At 49.1% G+C, this 19,082-nt stretch overlaps 1 protein-coding gene across 1 annotated transcript in view; it reads right to left on the bottom strand.

Annotated features, from left to right (window-relative positions):
* Positions 1-19,082, bottom strand: part of LOC137428378 (germ cell-specific gene 1-like protein) — a 113,794-nt gene that overhangs the window by 27,977 nt on the left and 66,735 nt on the right. The window contains exon 4 of the mRNA XM_068118301.2: positions 9,643-9,754. Coding sequence (XP_067974402.1) covers positions 9,643-9,754 — 112 coding nt within the window. The remainder of the gene's footprint in view (positions 1-9,642; positions 9,755-19,082) is intronic.

The raw sequence follows: 19,082 nt of genomic DNA, 5'->3' as shown, positions 1-19,082 counted from the left end.
GCTGGTAGGTCCCTGTATGCTATCCTCACAGATTGGTATATATCCTGGGCCAGCTCCTGCAACGTCTCATTAGGCTTTTGCCTGTGATGCAGCAGCTGTGCCCTGACCAGGTCGCACCTTGCGCCTGTCCCGTACCTGTTATTCAAGGCCTCACAAATGGCCTTGCTGGTCAATATTCCCTCTGGGACTACGTTTAACACGTCGGCGGCTGACCCCCGCAGTGTCGCCACCAGATTCCCCATGCGCTCCCGCTCTCCCCAACCATTGAGCTGAGACACGCACTCAAATTGTGTCAGGAAAGCCTCGAGGCTCCCTGATCCGTCAAAATGTACGAGGGGGATTGTTTTTCCAGAGACTCTATTCCCCGATTCCTCTCTGTCCAAATCCAGTCCGGGGCCAAAACACCCCCCCAACTGGGTATTCCGTTTCGGAGCCTCTGGTGTCCAAATGTGGCTCGTGGTGAGGGTCTCCTGGGTCACCTTAATCTGGTCCTGAAGATGTTTAACCGACCTACTCACCTCTTCCTTCAGGCTCTCTTGAACCCGGCCAACCTCCTTCTTGATGGTATTGTCCCAGATCTCCAGTCGCTCCTGCATAAAATCACTCACCCTTTCATTATCCATTAGTGGCCCCCACAGGCCTTTCTCAATTAACCCTTGCTCCTGCTCCTGCTCTTTTATGCGGGTTTCCAACCCCCTCACCTCCTCGGCCAATTTGCCCCCCTGTCGGTTGAGCAGTCCCCATTCCTCACTCTGCTGTAGCATTCTGGCATCCACCCGGCCCCGATAGCCTTCCAGGTCCCCATTTGCTTTATCAATTCGACCCTCCAACGCTTCCCCCCTCCGGACAGCCTGGGTCACGCCCTCCTCTATTTTTGACATTAATTCTGTCCGTATCGATTCACTTGCCACCCCTATGGCTTTTTCCATCTCCCCCCCCCCCCCCCTAGTTTCTACTTTATCCTCCAATTCCCCCAGTCTGCCCGTAATTTGGTTTTGCACACTCCCTTCTATGCCATCAATTCGTTTCCCCAGCTGTTGTGCCATTTCCCCAATTTTTCCTTCCAATTTTTCATTCCTCTCTTTCATTTGTTCATTCATTCGTTCATTCACTTTTCCCTCCAATCCCTCAATTTTGCTGTCCATCCCTTCGATCTGTTCTTTCAAACCCTCCTTCAATCTATCCATTTGCCCCTCCATGTTTTTTGTTTGGGCATTAATTCTATTCTCCAATTGCTCGTTCTGAGCATTCATTTCCCCTTTCAATCCATTAATTTGGTCACTCATGTCCTTCAGTCCTTCCCTCCATTCCTTCCCCTGCGACTCCATTTTATTTTCCAGCCCGTCAATTTTATCATTTAATTCCCGACTGGCTCGCTCACTCTGAGCATCCATTAATTCCTTTAAAAATTTCATTAAAGCCTGGTCGTCTCTAGGGGCCGTCCCACTTGTTCCCGACTCCCCGGTAGGGGAGGGGCATAAGTTGGTGCTCGGGACGAGGGAGGTTCCAAGGCTCACCTCTACATCAAATTCCCCTATTTCCGGCTCACTCCCAACGCTGACGGAGGCCTCGCTACGCACCTCCATTTCGTCGACCTCCGACATCCGCTTTTCGGAAGGTCGTTCCCCGCGCGCGTATTTATTTCAATTCCAAAAACACAATTTAAATTTGACGAAGACGCGATATCGCGCTCCGTATGCCCAATTGATTACTAAATTTCTCCGCCCCCCTATAAAAATTTTGCGTTCGAACGTCGGGCGCGATGTACGCCCGACCGTGTCGATGTCTCGCCGCGGACAAAAAAATTTGTCCGACGGGTTCGAATCCTACACTCCTGACACCACTTGTTACGCAACCGTGATTAACACCACAGTTACGGATGGCCGATTGCGAGACTTTACACTCCCGAGGCGAAAACTCAATGGCGGATTCAAACTCAACACAAAGTTAAACGCGCGGAAGGGCAGACACAACAAGCTCCGCAGCCCTATCTATTAAAATGAAACACCCAGGAAAACTGCGTTCAGATATATACAGAAAATAATATAAGGATTTATTATTTATAAGTAAAGACAGTGAAAAAGCCCGCGCCGGTAATCTATCTATAATTCCAGTAATCTCTGTCTGTACGTTTGTACGTTTGTACGTCTGTACGTCTGTTTGTCTGTGACCGCTGTTTCTCGACAACCACGGGTCCGATATACTTTTAACTTGCCAGGTATATTGCTGGGGACCCGAGGATGTGCCTTTTCAAGGTTTCATATTAATCGGACAATTACTTACCGAGCTATGTACAAAAAACGATTCAACCAATCAGAGAGCAGCGAACGATCGCGTGTGCCGAACGTGGCGGGCACACTCTGCCTCGGATGGCACATTTGAGAGCGTATTCATTTATTTCACGTTTGCAAACTATGTTGGCGTTAAACTATGTTTTACAACTAATAAAAACGAATTTGCGATTCATTCGCTTTCCTGCGCGTTTGTGTACGCGATGGCGATTTCTTTACCAAACTCCGGAAGCCGTTCGCTTTGGACCGAACCATTGCATGTAAATAGAGGGGGGGGATTGTCACCACTCGCAAGCCGTTCGCTTTGGACCAAACCATTTCATGTAAATAGAGGGGGGGGATATAATTTTAGATATATATATAGTACGGGCATGCCCTAGTACTAATAACTCGAATAAGCCTAAATTGGGATCCCACACACAACAGATATCAAACACGATACGAGGGAGGTGAATACGAAAATAACACGTCTTTTAGTTTTATGCAAAGTGTATTCGCGGGTACGGCCTTATCTCGTCCTTGTCGTCTTGGTGACCGCCGTCCAACACCCGGCTCCTTTCGTCCCGCGGCACGCCTCACTCCAAGTTCCACGGCCCCGCGGCCCTCTCCGTCCGCCTCCAAGCGCCACCAGGCCTCGTCGGTTCAACGGCCCACCCACACCACGAGCTCCGTTGCTCCAACGGTCCAACGCAGGGCTGCACAAAGCAAACGAACTCCACTTGACTCGACTCGACTCTCTTCGGGCGTGCTGGCAGCCAAGTCCAACTGTTCAGTGCCAACTGCCAACTCCAACGAACTCTCCCTAAAATGGCGTCCGACCGTCGAATCTATCTCTCGCCGTTTGCGTCACATTCGCGCACTCCTCAGCCAATAATAGCCTCCCAACTCGCCGGCTCGCCCAGGTCACGCCCTCTGCGGCATCGCTCCACGCTCCCGTCCCCGACCCCGCGGTCCTTGTGTTATAACACGTGCCAGGCGAGGTTTGTAGGCCTTGGAGGTGTAAACGGTGGCGGCCAATTGTGGCGGTGTTTTTGGCCTGGTTTCCTGTCCATTTGTTCCGAAGTCATTGTCAGGGAAAGGAATTATTTAATGTTGCGCTAAGGACCTAACTAATGTTTATGTGGTTTGCAGTGCCATAATGGACAAAGGTTTGACTACTAGGTGAAACTCACAGGGGCGTTACCTTTAATCCCTCACTATTTAACACTCGAACCTCCAGGTAGATCCACAATCATACATCTTCCCCCGACAAACGCCTAAACATCAAGAACTTATTACATGTAGAGTCCCTGTCACGACAGCCGAATACCTACCTATTCAGATCTACCTAGCTCTAGATGTTGCTCTACCAAATTCATAACAATATCATTCAATGCAAGCAAGCTGGATAATCTATGCAGGCGTACCGTTAGCGAGTCTACCAGATGTAACATGTCACAGGAGAAGTCTCGGAGCACCGTTCACAGCAGCGGGTCTTATAGTCACGCCCCTAGCGGTGTCAACGAGCAGCGAGCATCACCCCGGGTTCAGTACGAATACGATTTCACTACATTCTCCCCCCCCATCAGAATTATACGGCAGCGCGGCTAAAGCGAGTGAGCGTCAGCACGAATAGGGTGCGGAACATCAGTCGACCCAACCGTATCGGGCCGGGCGGCGAATTTCTCTGCCAGCACGCGTCCGAAATTCCCCGGGTACGGCATCACGTATCCCTGTGTCCCCGGCGTCAGAGGTGCCAACAGGGTCGGGTGACGAAGGGGGTAACTCCAAGTCGTCGGGCCCAGATAGTCTCGGCGAGGGGAGGGTCGGTAGACTTTCGGCGATGGGAGCGTCAGGAGAGGCCATAGTCTCATAGATGGGTTCGACCGGTTCGTCCGATTCCCTACTTAGGTCGTCGACCCCGCAAGGGGCAAGGTGGCGGACGGAGACAGTAGTCTCACGGCCATCAGTCGTCATCACACGAGCATGCTCAGGATTAGCCTGGAGAATCTGCACTTTGTCCACTAGGGGGTCGTACTTGCTCGCGCGAACCGCCCGTTTAAGGTAGGCCGGCCCGGGCCCAGCGAGCCAACTGGGCAAAGACCGTATACACCCCGAGCTCCTGGGGTGGTGGAAAAGTCGCTCGTGGGGAGTTTGGTTGGTTGCCGTACTCAGGAGAGCCCTGATCGAGTTCAACGCCGCAGGTAGCGACCAAGCCCATTTATCGAGGCCCCGGCCGAGGGTCCGGAGGTGGAGCATGATGGCCCTCCAGATAATCCCGTTGCAGCGTTCGATCTGCCCATTAGCCTGGGGTCTGTACGGCGTGGTGTAACTAGACTCAATGTTATTTTGGAGCAGATAGCCGCGTACCTCCTGAGACAAGAAGACCGCACCCCGGTCGGTATGGACATAGGCCGGGTAACCGAACATTGAGAACAAGTTATGTAAGCATCGCATCACCATGGCAGCAGTCATGTCCGCGCACGTATAAGCAAAGGGGAATCACGAGTACGCATCTACGATAGTGAGCAGATAGCGAGAGCCGCTCGACACCGGCAATGGGCCCTTGAAATCCATCGCCAAGCGTTCCCACGGGCGTGTAGCCTTCACCAGAGTCCCCATGGGATGGTTATAGAAACGCGGTTTGATTTCCGTGCAGATAGCGCAGTCGCGACAGATACGGCGGATATCGTCAATCGAGTATGGGAGATCCCCACTCCGCACAAAATGAGCGAAACACGTTATGCCGGGATGGCCCGCAGTGGCATGCAGCACCCGTAGGCCCTCCAAAGAGGTGATACCGGCACATGTAGCTGGCCGTGATAAGGCATCGGCGGCCTGGTTATCCTTCCCCGGGTGATATTTGATGGTGTAACAGAAGTCGGCAAGTTCGATACGCCAGCGAGTGATTTTCTCGTTCTTAATGCGCTGGGCGTGTAAGGTGTCGTACATGAACGCAACGCTTTGCTGGTCCGTGATGATTTGGAAGCTCCGCCCGAGTAAGTACGGGCGCCATCGCCGAATAGACTCGACGATCGCATACGCTTCCTTTTCAACGGACGAGTGTCTCCGCTCAGCGGTGGTAAGAGTCCGAGAAAAGAAAGCCACGGGACGCCCCCCTTGGGAGAGGGTCGCCGCGATGGCCTGATCCGAGGCGTCACTTTCGAGGACGAACGAGCCGCTCTCGTCGATTGTCGCCACGGCGGCTCGGGCGATGTCGGCCTTAAGGCCGTCAAAGGCCGTCAATGCGGCCGGACTCAGGGGGAAGGTGTCGCAGGCCACAAGGGGGCGAAGTTTCACGGAGAAACTTTGCACCCATTTGGAGTAATGGGCGAACAGCCCAAGGGCGCGCTTCAGGGACGCCCGATCGCAGGGAGGGGCCATGTCGAGCAAAGGTCGCAGACGCTCCTTATCCGGAGCGACAGAGCCATGGGTCACGGTGTACCCCAGAAGATCTATCGTGCGTAGGGAGTATTGGCACTTACCCTCGTTCATAGTTAAGTGATACCGCTGCGCGACCTCAAGGAAGCGCTTCAGATTAGCATCATGGTGCCCTTGGTCATATCCACAAACCGTAAGATTATCGAGGTAGACGAAAACATCGGTTAAGTGCACCCGCGCAACGAGGTCATCCATGGCCCTCTGGAAACAAGCGACCCCGTTCGTTACCCCAAAAGGCAGTCGCGTAAATTGGTACAACTGCTGCCCCGACTCAAATGCGGTATAGATACGATCCGCCCTAGAGATAGGGATCTGGTGGTACGCACTACGGAGATCGAGAGTGCTATAGACCGAATACTGGGACACCTGTTGCACTAGCGCGTCCATCCCCGGAAGGGGGTAGGCATCCAGCTGTGTAAAGCGGTTAATCGTTTGGGAATAGTCGATTACCATGCGTCTGCGATGGGCCTCGCTGCGCACCACCAAGACCTGGGCGCGCCACGGCGACCTACTAGGTTCTATGATGCCGTCTTTCAAGAGCTGAGCCGTTTCGTCCGCAATGAATTGCATGTCAGCGCGAGAGTAGCGTCGGGATTTTACCGCGACAGGGGTGCAGTCGGAGTTTAGATTGGGGAACAGCGAAAGCGGCTGGACGTCCATTTGCGCTAGGGCGCACACCGCAAGCGCGTCGTCCGCCCCCACAACAAGAGTGTCAGGCCCACCAAACTCCATTACCAGACGTCCATGCAGCTTAAGAAAATCGTGTCCTAACAGAATATCAGCACATAATGCGGGTAAAACCATAAGGTGTACATCAGGGAAAACCCGTCCCCTTTAGCACGAGTTTCAATCGGCATTCCCCCTTCGTGCTGAGTCGAAGCCCCTGGGAAGCCATGAAGATCCGTCTCGTAGACCTCCAGATCCGCCATCCATGCCTGAGCACAAGTCGCTGGTCGATAAAACTATCCGTAGATCCTGTATCCACCAAGGCCCGAACACAATGGCCTTCGACCATGAGGGGAATAAGGGCTTGAGCCAGGCCAGACGAGGCTGCTGGGAGCGGGACTGAGCCCCCCGAATGGGTCGGACCAGCCTCGCGGGTTGATCCTACGCCAGCAGCAGTTTTGCGGTCGTGGCCGGAGTCTGTGTTGACCATGGGAAATCCATTATCGTCATCAGAGGGCTTTCCCAAGCATTCCAGTGTTTCGCGATTCAAAAACTGACAATTCTGACGGGAAAAGGCCTCCGTAGTATTTGAAATCGCCTTTTGACACTTTTGGCAGAAAAAGGCTTCCGTAGTATTCGAAATCGCCTTTTGACATTTTTGGCAGCAAAAGGCCTCCGTAGTATTTGAAATCGCCTTTTGACACTTTTGGCAGAAAAAGGCTTCCGTAGTATTCGAAATCGCCTTTTGACATTTTTGGCAGCAAAAGGCCTCTGTAGTCTTTGAAATCTCCTTTGTCGGGGCGTGGGCCACCGTTAGCTCGTGGACGACTCGAGGAGAACGTTCCGCTGGGGCTTGGCGTGGCTTCAAAGCCCCTTGCGTGGCCCGGAGTTTGGTCAAGGACACGTCCTCTGTGCCCGATGGAGGATGAGACGATGGTGGCTGTCCGGTGACGCCCGCCAAGGACGTCTGAGCGCCCAGGGGCCCGCAGAGAGGGGCCCTCCCCTTCAAAGTCGGGTAAGGCGCCGGGTGTCGGGCTCGGCTCGCGGGCTCCGCAATGAGCCCATTCAAGGTCGTCGCGCCCGCGCGACCGCGACCGCGCGAGTCAGTGAGCCGCGAGCCGCATGCCGTTTTCCTGCACACTTTCGCGTAATGACCCTTTTGCGAGCACAAATGGCATATAGCGTCTCGTGCCGGACACACGACCCGGGCATGACGTGGCCCCCCACAGAAAAAGCATGCGGCCCCGCGTAAGGCCTTGGGTCTGGTCGTAACGGCAGCCGTCAGGGCTGGGTCTTCCTCCGGAGCATCCCGGAGTTCAGCGAGCGGCTCCGCGTCCTCGGCGGTAGCACTCTCTGGCCGGGCGTGTAGTGTGGTGCCCGCCACGAGGCGCGTGCGATCATAGGTGTTCGATTGCATCCGCGCTTCGGTGTATACTGTCCCTTGCTCGAGTGCCGTAGCAAAGGTCAGGTCGGTCTTCTCCAAGAGTTTGAGCCTTAGTTCCTGGGAGGAGACCCCTGCAACTAAGGCATCTAAAAGACGATCATCCTGAGCCTGCGCGGGAGTCCGTGGCTCCCTGACGCTGTCCAGCAAAAGCTGCCGGAGCTCCTGGGCGTAGTGGTCCATTGCCTCGTTGGGTTGCTGACGTCGCGTTTGCAGCAAATATCGTGCATACACCGGGCTTTTTTCCTTTATGTACAGCCGTTTGAGCTCCGCGATGGAAAGGTCATACGTCGCGCATTGAGCGATAGCGTTGTATACCCGGTAGTCGATTTTTGAATGGAGAGTTGCTAGCTTCGCGGCAGCCATCGGAGCGGTCTCAGGCTCATCAAAAAGATTCTCCAATTGTCTGAGCCAGTGCTTCAGCTGCAAGCCTCCATCCGTGGCTTGCGGGTCGGCGCTGAATACGGACACCGTCAGCGTCTCGTTGCCAGCCATGTCTGTAGATCTTAAATGCAATTAAGTGTTGTGTAAAACCAATCAGGTCCACACAACTTTAGTCCAACGGTTTGGTTTAATTGCATTTAGATCATAACATCATCCTGTAAAGTAGAAAATACAATAAGTATACGATGTGACATCTCATGGGTCCATTCATATCATTCAATGCAAGCAAGCTGGATAATCTATGCAGGCGTACCGTTAGCGAGTCTACCAGATGTAACATGTCACAGGAGAAGTCTCGGAGCACCGTTCGCAGCAGCGGGTCTTATAGTCACGCCCCTAGCGGTGTCAACGAGCAGCGAGCATCAACCCGGGTTCAGTACGAATACGATTTCACTACACCATTCACAAACAAACAGACAGACAGACAGAGACAGACGGGGGTGAAAACATAATGTCCGTCCACCTTCGGTGGTGGAGGTAACAAACAAATCAGTGCTTGAAGAAATCAGGCTACTCGCCACCATGTACATGAGAAGCACTGATGCTAAAACAGAAACTGTCATACTTTGGACACATCATCAGTGGCGAAAACGAAGTCTGGATAAATCAACCGTGCTGGGTCTACTTGATGAAGAAGAGGAAGATGCAGACCTTCTATGTGCTTGATGGTTGTGGGTAAAAGCTGCAACCAAACTGTCTCTGAGTTAGCTTTGGGAAGTAGTACAGGACAGGGATGTTTGGAGAAATGTGATCATGAATGTCACCAGAAGTCAGACACAACTTGATGGAACCAGATAACTAGATAATACTGTTAGGGCCATTTAAAGGTGCATCCTTCACAGCAGGTGTTAGAGATGTATTTGAACCTGCACCTCTTTACCTGCATAAAACAAGAAGACAAAGACATAAAATGTCATAGCCCCCGCCGTGGTTTTAGTTATTTTGCTGTACGGAGTTAAAGGCTGTCTGTCGGCCATCTTTGGTTGGATGACAAAACAAAATCTTCTGCATATGTATACTCGTGTATTGTCTTTGTGCCAAGTTTGAAGAAAATCGGTCCATGCAGGTCCAAGAAATGGATGGGGACACGTTTAAGTAACAAAATGGCTGCCCGTCAGCCATTTTTGATCGCATCGCAAAGCAAAATAATGTGCATATGTATACCGTCATGTATTGTCTTTTTGCCATGTATGAACAAAATCAGTCCATACATCTCTGAGATATGGTTGTGAACGCATGGACGGACGGACGGACGGACGAGATCAAATCCATAAGTCCCCGTTTCGGACTAAGTCCAATGGGGGCTAATAGCACTTACATGCTAAGCAAATGCAGCAGCAGCTTTGACATTCAGAAAACATGTGTAACAGAGCTCCATACCTGAACGACCAACTGTAGTCCCAGGAATGGGGACGCCAATCATCTGGGCCAAGACTCACGGTCACTTGGAAGACGGTTGTGTACATCATGTGAGCCACCATCCCCAAAAGCCCTGTGTGCACACATGCAAGGTATTGCTTATAACCAGATGTTACATGGTATGAACACCATATTATCATTAACAAGCAGCACAAGGTGGAGTACAAGTTGGTAATGACTCAACTTAAGGCAAATGAGCCAAGATCACTGCCCTTGTTGCCTACGTTTCCTGGCAGGTCATAGTACTATGGAAGGAGTTTTTGAAACAGCAGGTGTGGTGTATTTCATCGCATGCACAAGGTGCACAGAGGAGTAAATTAGTGAGATTGGCAAGATCTTGGATAGCTAGCTTAATGAGCATCAACATGGACACCTGAAAAACCTACCTTCACAGCTTTTCCTCAGGAAACTATGGACTGGACATTGATCTGACTGGGAAGTCACATTAAGAGTTCTTGGTGGGACTCCAAGCCAAGCCCATTGGCTTAACTTTACAGAGCATCTGCTCCAATGTGGTGCTCTGCAGATGGAACTTTCTGGAAGGTGGAACAAATCCATGCAGCCAGCGGAAGACACCCACATTCAAGAGCACCAGAACGACACTTTAAGGGTTGGGCCGAGAATTGAATTCAGAACATAGTACTGCATCCAACCTTGGTCACTCTTTGGTCGCTCATGACCTCTCTGTGGTTTACTCCATCAGAGGGTCGATCCGCACAATGCAGATCGGAATAAGAGTTTAACAAGTCAATACAACAATGTATCCGGAAAGTGTCCATACAAACGAGCAAAAGATGGAGATCCCTCACCATTAAACACAGCAGGAAGAGGAAGAGGAAGAGGAAGATGAAACAGGAAAGGAACAAACTAACAATCGATAAAAATGGGGGAGAGGGGGGAAAAACACAATAACCTGGAAAAGGGAGTACCTAGCAATGGGGCCATGAGTATGGATTGGGGGATGACCTGAGCTAGTGGGGAACAGCTGTCTTGAAGCCCTGGAGGGAAGAATGGGACAGGGGAAGTTGGTTCCACAAGTGAGAGAAAAGGGCAACAAATGAGCGGAACTGAGCAAGTGAGCAGTGAGCCTGGATTTTGGGAGTTTAACAAGAAGATGGTTACTGGCAGACCATGTGCACCTTATAGGAACAAAGCGCAAAGTGCCAGACCATATGTCTCTGTCCCTCACAGACACCTGTGAGGGACAGAGACAAGAGAGTGTATGCAGAAGAATTCAAAATATAGAGGATTCGTTGTTCCAAAAGAGAAAAGCCAAAAAGTGCAACATTCAGTGGTCAAGACCTTGGTGGATCCTTTTCCTTAACATTGATTGTTGTACACCGCTCCTTTCCTATTCCATCTCCAGGCGTTGCATGACGTCATCGCCGGGCAGTCAAAGGGGGGCAAGCAGCGATGACATGCGCTGAAAGGGAGTAATCAGTTTTCACTCCATTTGTTTGTTTTCTTTCTTGTTTGTTTGTTTTCTTTCTTTCTTTCTTGTTTGCTTGTTTGTCCGGGCGATATCTCAGGCATCCTTTGAGCGAGGAATCTCAAATCTGGCCACAATAGTGAGCACGTGCTTCGGCAAAAATGGCATTTTATATTTTTTGATTAATCAATTAATTGATTAATTACTTAGTTATTATCAATTTACTAATTCCTTATTCATTTTCCTTCTCATCTGGCGATATATCAGGCACCTTTTGAGCTAAAACTCATATTTGAACATGACAATGACCAAGTGATTTGGCTGTAAGGGGTATTTGTGATTTATTGATTAATCAATTAATCGATTAATTATAAAATTATTCAATTATTTACTTGTCAAATTACTTTTCATAAAGTTACAGATTCGGATGAAATGGTGGTGGTTTAGGTATGCCATAAACCAGTTTAGGTAAAATGATCCAACCTGAGTAGATAATCTAACAAGAATCCTAAAATTGTCCAGGCTGAGGCCAGACAAACCCTAATCCTCACATCCATCGTGCACCAATCCATTTCGCTCATTCCCAGGCTCCTTGGCTCATGTATTTCTATCTGGATTCAGGTTTGAGGATATTTAAAAAACACACCTGTGTGATAACAGTGTGGTTCCTAACAGCATTTTGATGAATGTGTATCACCTAATGATATAACTGACCAACTACAGAGCTGCAGTATAAAGAGGAACCCAAATATACAAAGATGGCGTCAGCAGGAGGAAACCTCCATCGGATTCGGGTTTCGGATGCTGCTCTACCCTCAAATCCATCCAGGCGCAGCGCATTGTGCAACAAAAGTGCATCTCGTCCAGGTGCAACAAAAGTATGTGTCCTTCAATACCATTTTTAATACCTTTTTTCTTTCTTTTTTTTGTATACAAGATCGAGGCTCGTGTAAGACAAACTCGTAAATACAACAAGACAAACTGACACATAAAGCATAAGATATTAAGGGAGCGGAAGACAAGCTGGGGAGAGAGAGGGAAGCACACAAGTACAACATTTGAGAACAGGGATAACAGGAGATCAGTGGGAGGAAGAGGGCTTGGGGGGAGAGGCATGGGAAGGGGAGGGGAGTGGGAGAGGTATAAAACATATGGACACTGCTAGGACTTCCAGGAAAGAAGTTGGTATTTCAAAAAAGTGGATCTGGGGTGAATTAACGGGGGTAGAAAAGATCAAGGTTTTGGAAGGGGGAAGATAAGAGATGGTGGTGAACAGCTGTTTTAAAGTCCTGGAAGGAGGAGTGGGATTGAAGAGAGTGAGGGAGTTTGTTCCAGAGGCAGGAAAAAAGAGGAATGAAAGAGTGAAGGTGAGCAGAGAGTCTTGATTTTGGCAATTTCACCAGAAGAGGGTTGCCGGCAGATCTTGTGCGACCTGTAGGAATATTTGGGGGACAGAGCACAGAGAGAGCTGGGGGAACAAGGCCAGAGAGGAGTCGGTAGAAGACAGAAAGACCACCTACCTGCCTGCGGTGAGTGAGTGAAAGGCCCTCGGAGTAGGCATGTGACCTTGGTAGTCAAGGCCACCTCTGGTTTCCTTGATCTCTCTTTTTGCGACCATATCGCTCATTTTAGCTATTTTCTAAAGATGATCCGATTTGCAACTAGAGGGACACTCGAGACAGCGCATGCACCTCCGCTAGAATCAACAGTTTATGTTTTGTATCCACTCATAGGTCGGATCTGGACCTGGACCTGAATCTAAATCTGATCGGCTTGTTCTTGTCACATACCCACCTCATCAACCAGGTTTTTGTTATAATCCGGCCACAACGTTTTGAGACATCATGTTACATATCGGCCCTATCTTTTTCAATGGTACATAATCGCTCCAAAAAAACTTCTGTGATCCAGATACGGATTTGGATCTTCACCAAAATCGAATCAATTTGTCCTTGTCGCACATCCAACTTGCCCACCAAATTTTGTCGAATCTGTCCTCAACTTAGTAGTGTGAGATATCCTGCTCACAAACAGACAAACGGACAGACAGGCAGACAGGCAGACAGACAGACAGACAGAGACAGGGGTGAAAACATAACCTGCATCCACCTTAAGTGGCAGAAGATTAAGTGCCTTGAGTTCCTCTAATCTCAAGTTGTTGTTGTTGTTGTTGTTGCTGTGCAGGGGATGCCAATTTGGGTGGATTCAAATCCAATTTTAAAACATTCCACCTTTCAGCATCTCCTCACGTATCTTACTCAGCCAAATAATTTTCATTTCTTGCGGATTTTATTCCAGAACCTGCTGGGAGAGTTTTGCGCTTTGTTCAACAAATTCATGCCCGATAATTGAAAACACCTCGTTAATTGGATTATGCTGTTCAACATTATCAAGAAGCAGCAGCTCAAGGGAAACACTAAACATGTTATTGAAAAAGGCAATGCCAACAACTCAAGGGAAAGGCAAAAATATTCATCTTATTACAATTCTTGTTATAATAGAGCAAACGTATATGATTATGTCGTTATGTCGGTTTGTATGTATGTTTATATGCGACCAAAAATTCTTCTTCTTCTTCTTCTTAACACCCTATCAATTACCCTCTTAATTACGTTGACTGCTGAGACCCCTCAGACCTTTGACGACCCTTTAAGTCCTCCAAGACCCATAAGACCAACAACACCCCGGAACACCCAAAATACCCTTAAAGACCCAAAATACCACGAAGACCGCAAACACCCAGAAGACCCCAAAGACCCAAAATACCCTTAAAGACCCAGAGGATCCAAAAGACCCTGAAGACCCAAAAACACCTGGAAGACCCAAACCCCGAAGACCCAAAACACCCCGAAGATCCAAAAAGGCCCAAAGACCCTTAAAGACCCAGAGGAACCAAAAGACCCTAAAGACCCAAAAGCCCCTGAAGACACCAAAGACTCGAAAGATCCCAAAGACCCTAAAGACCCCCCAAAAAACCCGAAGACCCAAAACACGCTGAAGACCCCAAAGACCCTTAAAGACCGAGAGGAACCAAAAGACCCTTAAAACCAAAAAGACCCTGAAATTATCAATATCTTCCAATTTATCAATTGAAATAATCTTCCAATGATCAATAATCCAGCAATGAAATGCCACCACCATCCATTGGGAAAACAAGTACAAAAAGTTTTAATTAAAACAAAAGCCGCGTCGATGTTACACAATGCCTAGATGCAGCTGTGCCTATAACGTCGATGTTATAGGCACAGGACATTCCTATTGATTCGATTACTTGATGTTATTTTTGTGCAAAGTGAAAATATATCTCGGCAATTTCCCGTGTGTGGCGACGAATTTTTAATATATCTCGGCATTTTCCCGTCTGTTATTTCAGGCGGTGTATGACTGACCATGCCGCGATTAAAAAAATATATATCTCGGCAATTTCCCGTGTGTGGCGACACGTGAACGAAGCAATGCTCCTCTCTCCACATTATTGTGACGACGTATAAATTAAATATTTAATCGTGACGATTATCATCAAATGGACGAATTTTTAATATATCTCGGCATTTTCCCGTCTGTTATTTCGGGCGGTGTATGACTGAGCATGCCGCGATTTAAACAAAATATATATATATATCTCGGCATTTTCCCGTCTGTTATTTCGGGCGGTGTATTTATTTATTTATTTATTTATTTATTTATTTTTTTTTTTTGTATACAAGATCGAGGCTCGTTAAAGAGCGAACATTAATCACACAGAAAGACAAACCGACACATAAAACATATAACATAGGGAGCGGTAGACAAGATGGGGAGAGAGGGGGAAGGACACAAACACAACATTTGAGAGCAGGGACCGAGAGACATGGAGACATCGAGAGAACTGAGAGAGGGCGAGGGCTTTGGGGGGGGGGGGAGGGCTTTGGGGGGGGGGGGGCGTGGGAAGGGGGCGGTGGGAGAGGTATAAAACATATGGACACTGCCAGGACTTCCAGGAAAGAAGTTGGAATTTCAAACAAGGTGGATCTGGGGTGAATTAGCGGGGGTAGAAAAGATCAAGGTTTTGGATGGGGGAAGATAAGAGATGGTGGTGAACAGCTGTTTTAAAGACCTGGAGGGAGGAGTGGGATTGAAGGGAGTGAGGGAGTTTGTTCCAGAGGCGGGAGAAAAGAGGAATGAAAGAGTGAAGGTGAGCAGAGAGCCGAGATTTCGGCAGTTTAACCATCAGAGGGTTGCTGGCAGATCTTGTGCGACCTGTAGGAATATTTGGGGGACAGAGCACAGAGAGAGCTGGGGGTGCAAGGCCGGAGAGGAGTCGGTAGAAGACAGAAAGACCACCTACCTGCCTGTGGTGAGTGAGTGAAAGGCCCTCAGAGATAGCTTCATCGCGGGAGATTCCAATAATTCTGAAAGCTTTGGTTTCAACAGCGTGAAGCCGAGCTAGGTGTGAGGCAGGAGCACCGGCCCATAGGGGAGAACAGTATTCCATTGAGCTGCGGATGAAAGCCTTGTATGTGGTGAGGAGCTCAGGTGTGCCGAGGAAGGACTTCGCACGACGGAGGATGCCCAGTCGGCGACTGGCTTTGGAGGCCAGCTTGGAAATGTGGTTTTCCCAAGAAAGATCATGGCAGATAGTGAGACCCAAAATCTTGAGCGACAGAACTTCTTGGAGAGGATTGTTGAGAAAGTAGATGGGAGGGTTGTCCAGTCGATCTTTTCGGAGAGACATAGTAAGAGTGTGAGATTTGTCAGGATTGAAAGACATGTTCCACTTGTTTGACCAGTCTGTGATTTTGTCCAGGTCTTCAGAGAGTGAGGAGGCAGCAGACTGCCGATCTGAGGGAAGAGGGATGGAGCGGCAGAGAGTGGAGTCATCAGCAAAGAGATAGAGAGGATTTTCGAGAGAGTCAGAGAGATCATTGATGAAGACCAGAAAAAGCACGGGGCCCAGAACACTGCCTTGGGGAACTCCAGCCTGAACAGGAAGAGGAGATGAGAGAAACCCATTCAGGGCCACACGTTGACGACGACTAGAGAGGAAGTCCGCCAGCCATGCGTGGAGATTTCCATGGATACCAAAGGAGGAGAGTTTGGTGAGCAGAGCGGGGTGCCAGACCGTGTCGAAGGCACGTGATATGTCGAGGGAGACAGCTCTAATTTCCTGTTTGGCATTGAGGACCTCCATCCATTGTTGAGACAGCAGAAGCAGCATGTCCAGAGTAGAGTGACCTGGTCTGAAACCAAATTGATGATCAGAGATCAAGCCATTGGAGAAGAGGAAAGATTTCATATCCGAAGCAATGATGGATTCCATGACTTTGCTGATAATTGGGAGAAGGCTGATTGGTCTGTAGTTGCTAGGATCTGTTTTTGCACCTTTTTTGTGCAAAGCGGTGATGTTGGCTGATTTCCAAGCAGATGGCAGTTGACCTTGAGCAAAAGAGAGGGTGAAGAGAACAGAGAGAGGGTGAGATAGAGCAGCAGAGCAGGATTTTAGGACCCGTGGGCTGATGCCGTCGGGTCCAGTTGCAGAATCAGAGTCGAGGGTTGACAGAAACTTTTCCACCTTGTCAGGAGGAAAGGACACGGAGTCCAGGAGCAGCAGGGTACGACTGGATATGGTGGGTACAGAGAGGGATGGGTTTGGGACACAAGATTTAGAGGCAAACACAGAGTTGAGGCATTCAGCTTTTTCACGTGCGGAGTCAGCTGTGTAGCCGTTTGAGGTAAGGGAGGGGATGGAGGGGGAACAAACACCAGAAACGGATTTGACCAGACGCCACCAGGATTTGCAAGAGGGAGACAGATAAGAGAGTTCGGTCTTGAGAACGGAGAGATATTGTTTCCTGGCTCTCCTGAGGGTGGACACACACTTGTTTCGGGCTTTGTGAAAGGAAATGAGATTTCCTTCCGTTGGATTTGCTTTCCAGGAGACGAAGGCAAGTTGTTTCTGGGCAACAGCCTCACCACAAGATTCCGTGTACCATGGACGGGAGGAAGGGTATGACAACTGAAGACGAGATGGGATAAATCTGTGCATGAGAGAGAGCAATTTACTTTGGAAGAATTCCCAGGATGAGTTGATGTCAGAGGTGGTAGAGATGGGAGACCAGTCCAGATGATTGATGGCTGCTTGAAGACCGTGCCAGTTGGCCTGAGTGAAATGCCAGACTCGTCGACGCTGAGCAGGCTCCCTGAGGATGGTCAGAGAGATGTCCACTTTAACAAGGACATGATCAGATGATCCGATCGGAGCAGAAGAAGAGCAGCAGACATTTTCAGGGAAGTTAGTCATAACCAAGTCCAGAAGAGAAGATGTTCCGTTGACTGAGATCCGGGTCGGGAAATTGACAGATTGTGTCAGTCCCAGTGAGTCGCAGAAGTCCTTTGCTGAGGAGCCATGGCTGGTGAGAGAGGTACCCACACCCAGCCAACTGGCATGATGACAGTTGAAATCACCACATATGAGGAAGAGAGAGTTGGGATGAGTAGATAGAAGTTGGTCCATATCATCAGACAGCGAGATGTAGATGGAGTCATCACTGTTTGGTGGACGGTACAACACACATATGAACAAGAGGTGGGAGCGAAGGGGAAGCCGTAGCCAGAGGTATTCCTGGGGGTGAGGTGGAGAGAGTGCAGTGCAGGGCGAGTGAGGAAGAGAGTTTTTGATAAAGATAGCAACCCCGCCTCCAGGACGAGGCTCAGGTCTATCATACCGGAGGAGGGAGTAGCCCGGGAGAGATACTATGGAATCAGAGACATCATAAAGGAGGAAAGTTTCTGTTAAGCAGATCACGTCTGGTTTGACAGAAGCAACCTGTATGGAGAGATCAGTCAGGTTTGAGCGAAGGCCCCGGATGTTTGAGGTCCATACCGTTAATGAAGAGGAAGGGGGAGCATCAGATACAGAACAGGGGGGAGGAGGGGTAGGGTAAGATGTGGAAGAGGTGGAAGAGGTAGGGAGAGCTGTTGAAGGTGTGTCAGAGATTTCAGAATAGCTCGGAGAAAGCGAAGGATGGGGCGGACAAAAGGTTTGATGGTGATTGGGTGAGCCACAATGAGGTGTTATTTGAGGAGGGGGAAGAGCGAGGCAGAAGGTTGGGGGAGATGGAGGTGAGAGTTTGAAGGGGGAAGAAGCGGGGAGGACGCTTTGAGGAGGGGGAGTGAGAGGGGGGAAATTGAGACTGAGCATGACTGAGCATGCCGCGATTTAAGCATGCCGCGTATGACTGAGCATGCCGCGATTTAAACAAAATATATATATCTCGACATTTTCCCGTCTGTTATTTCGGGCGGTGTATGACTGAGCATGCCGCGATTAAAAAAAAAAAAAATCTCAATGGACTTGAGTTACAGGCCTTTGAGAATTCATTTCGTTCTATAAAGGGCAACTTTCATCGGATTTTCTTCCCGTTTTTTTTCAACCGAGTCTAAAACTATGTTAGCGACTGTGAAAAATGAAATGATATATCGAATTTGATTTGAAATAAAACTGTGTGAGAGAGGAAGACACCACGGGCCTACAAAACAGGCCTCAAAGCTATGCGAGTTAATAAAATGGTGGATATTTGTTTATCTTTATATGAAGCCTCTCCCAAAATGGGTGGAGCTATGGTTCCCAGAATGGGTGGAGCTTCGAGGTTTTGTCTTCTCTGCAAGAACAACAAGAAGAAGAAGAACAAGAAGAAGAACAAGAAGAAGAAGAAGAAGAAGAAGAAGAACAACAACAACAACAACAACAACAGCAGAGGGCACTCTATGAGCAGCGTCTGCGACGCGGCTAAAAAACGGTAGTCCCTCGACAAGATATGGTGCACGCCAAACACCATCTGAGAGCAAATTGCAACAGGACAGTAGAAAATATGTTCTGACCAAATCTTACTTCCACCTCACAATACCAATTGAACAACCTCAAATGTCCATGTCACAATATGTCAATCATTGACTTGAGGTCAAGATAGACAATTTTTGTGTCTCCTCTTAT

Source organism: Myxine glutinosa, chromosome 5 (assembly GCF_964187855.1).
Source record: "Myxine glutinosa chromosome 5, kmMyxGlut1.1, whole genome shotgun sequence".
NCBI lineage: Eukaryota > Metazoa > Chordata > Myxini > Myxiniformes > Myxinidae > Myxine > Myxine glutinosa.
This window is presented reverse-complemented; position numbering and strand designations above follow the sequence as displayed.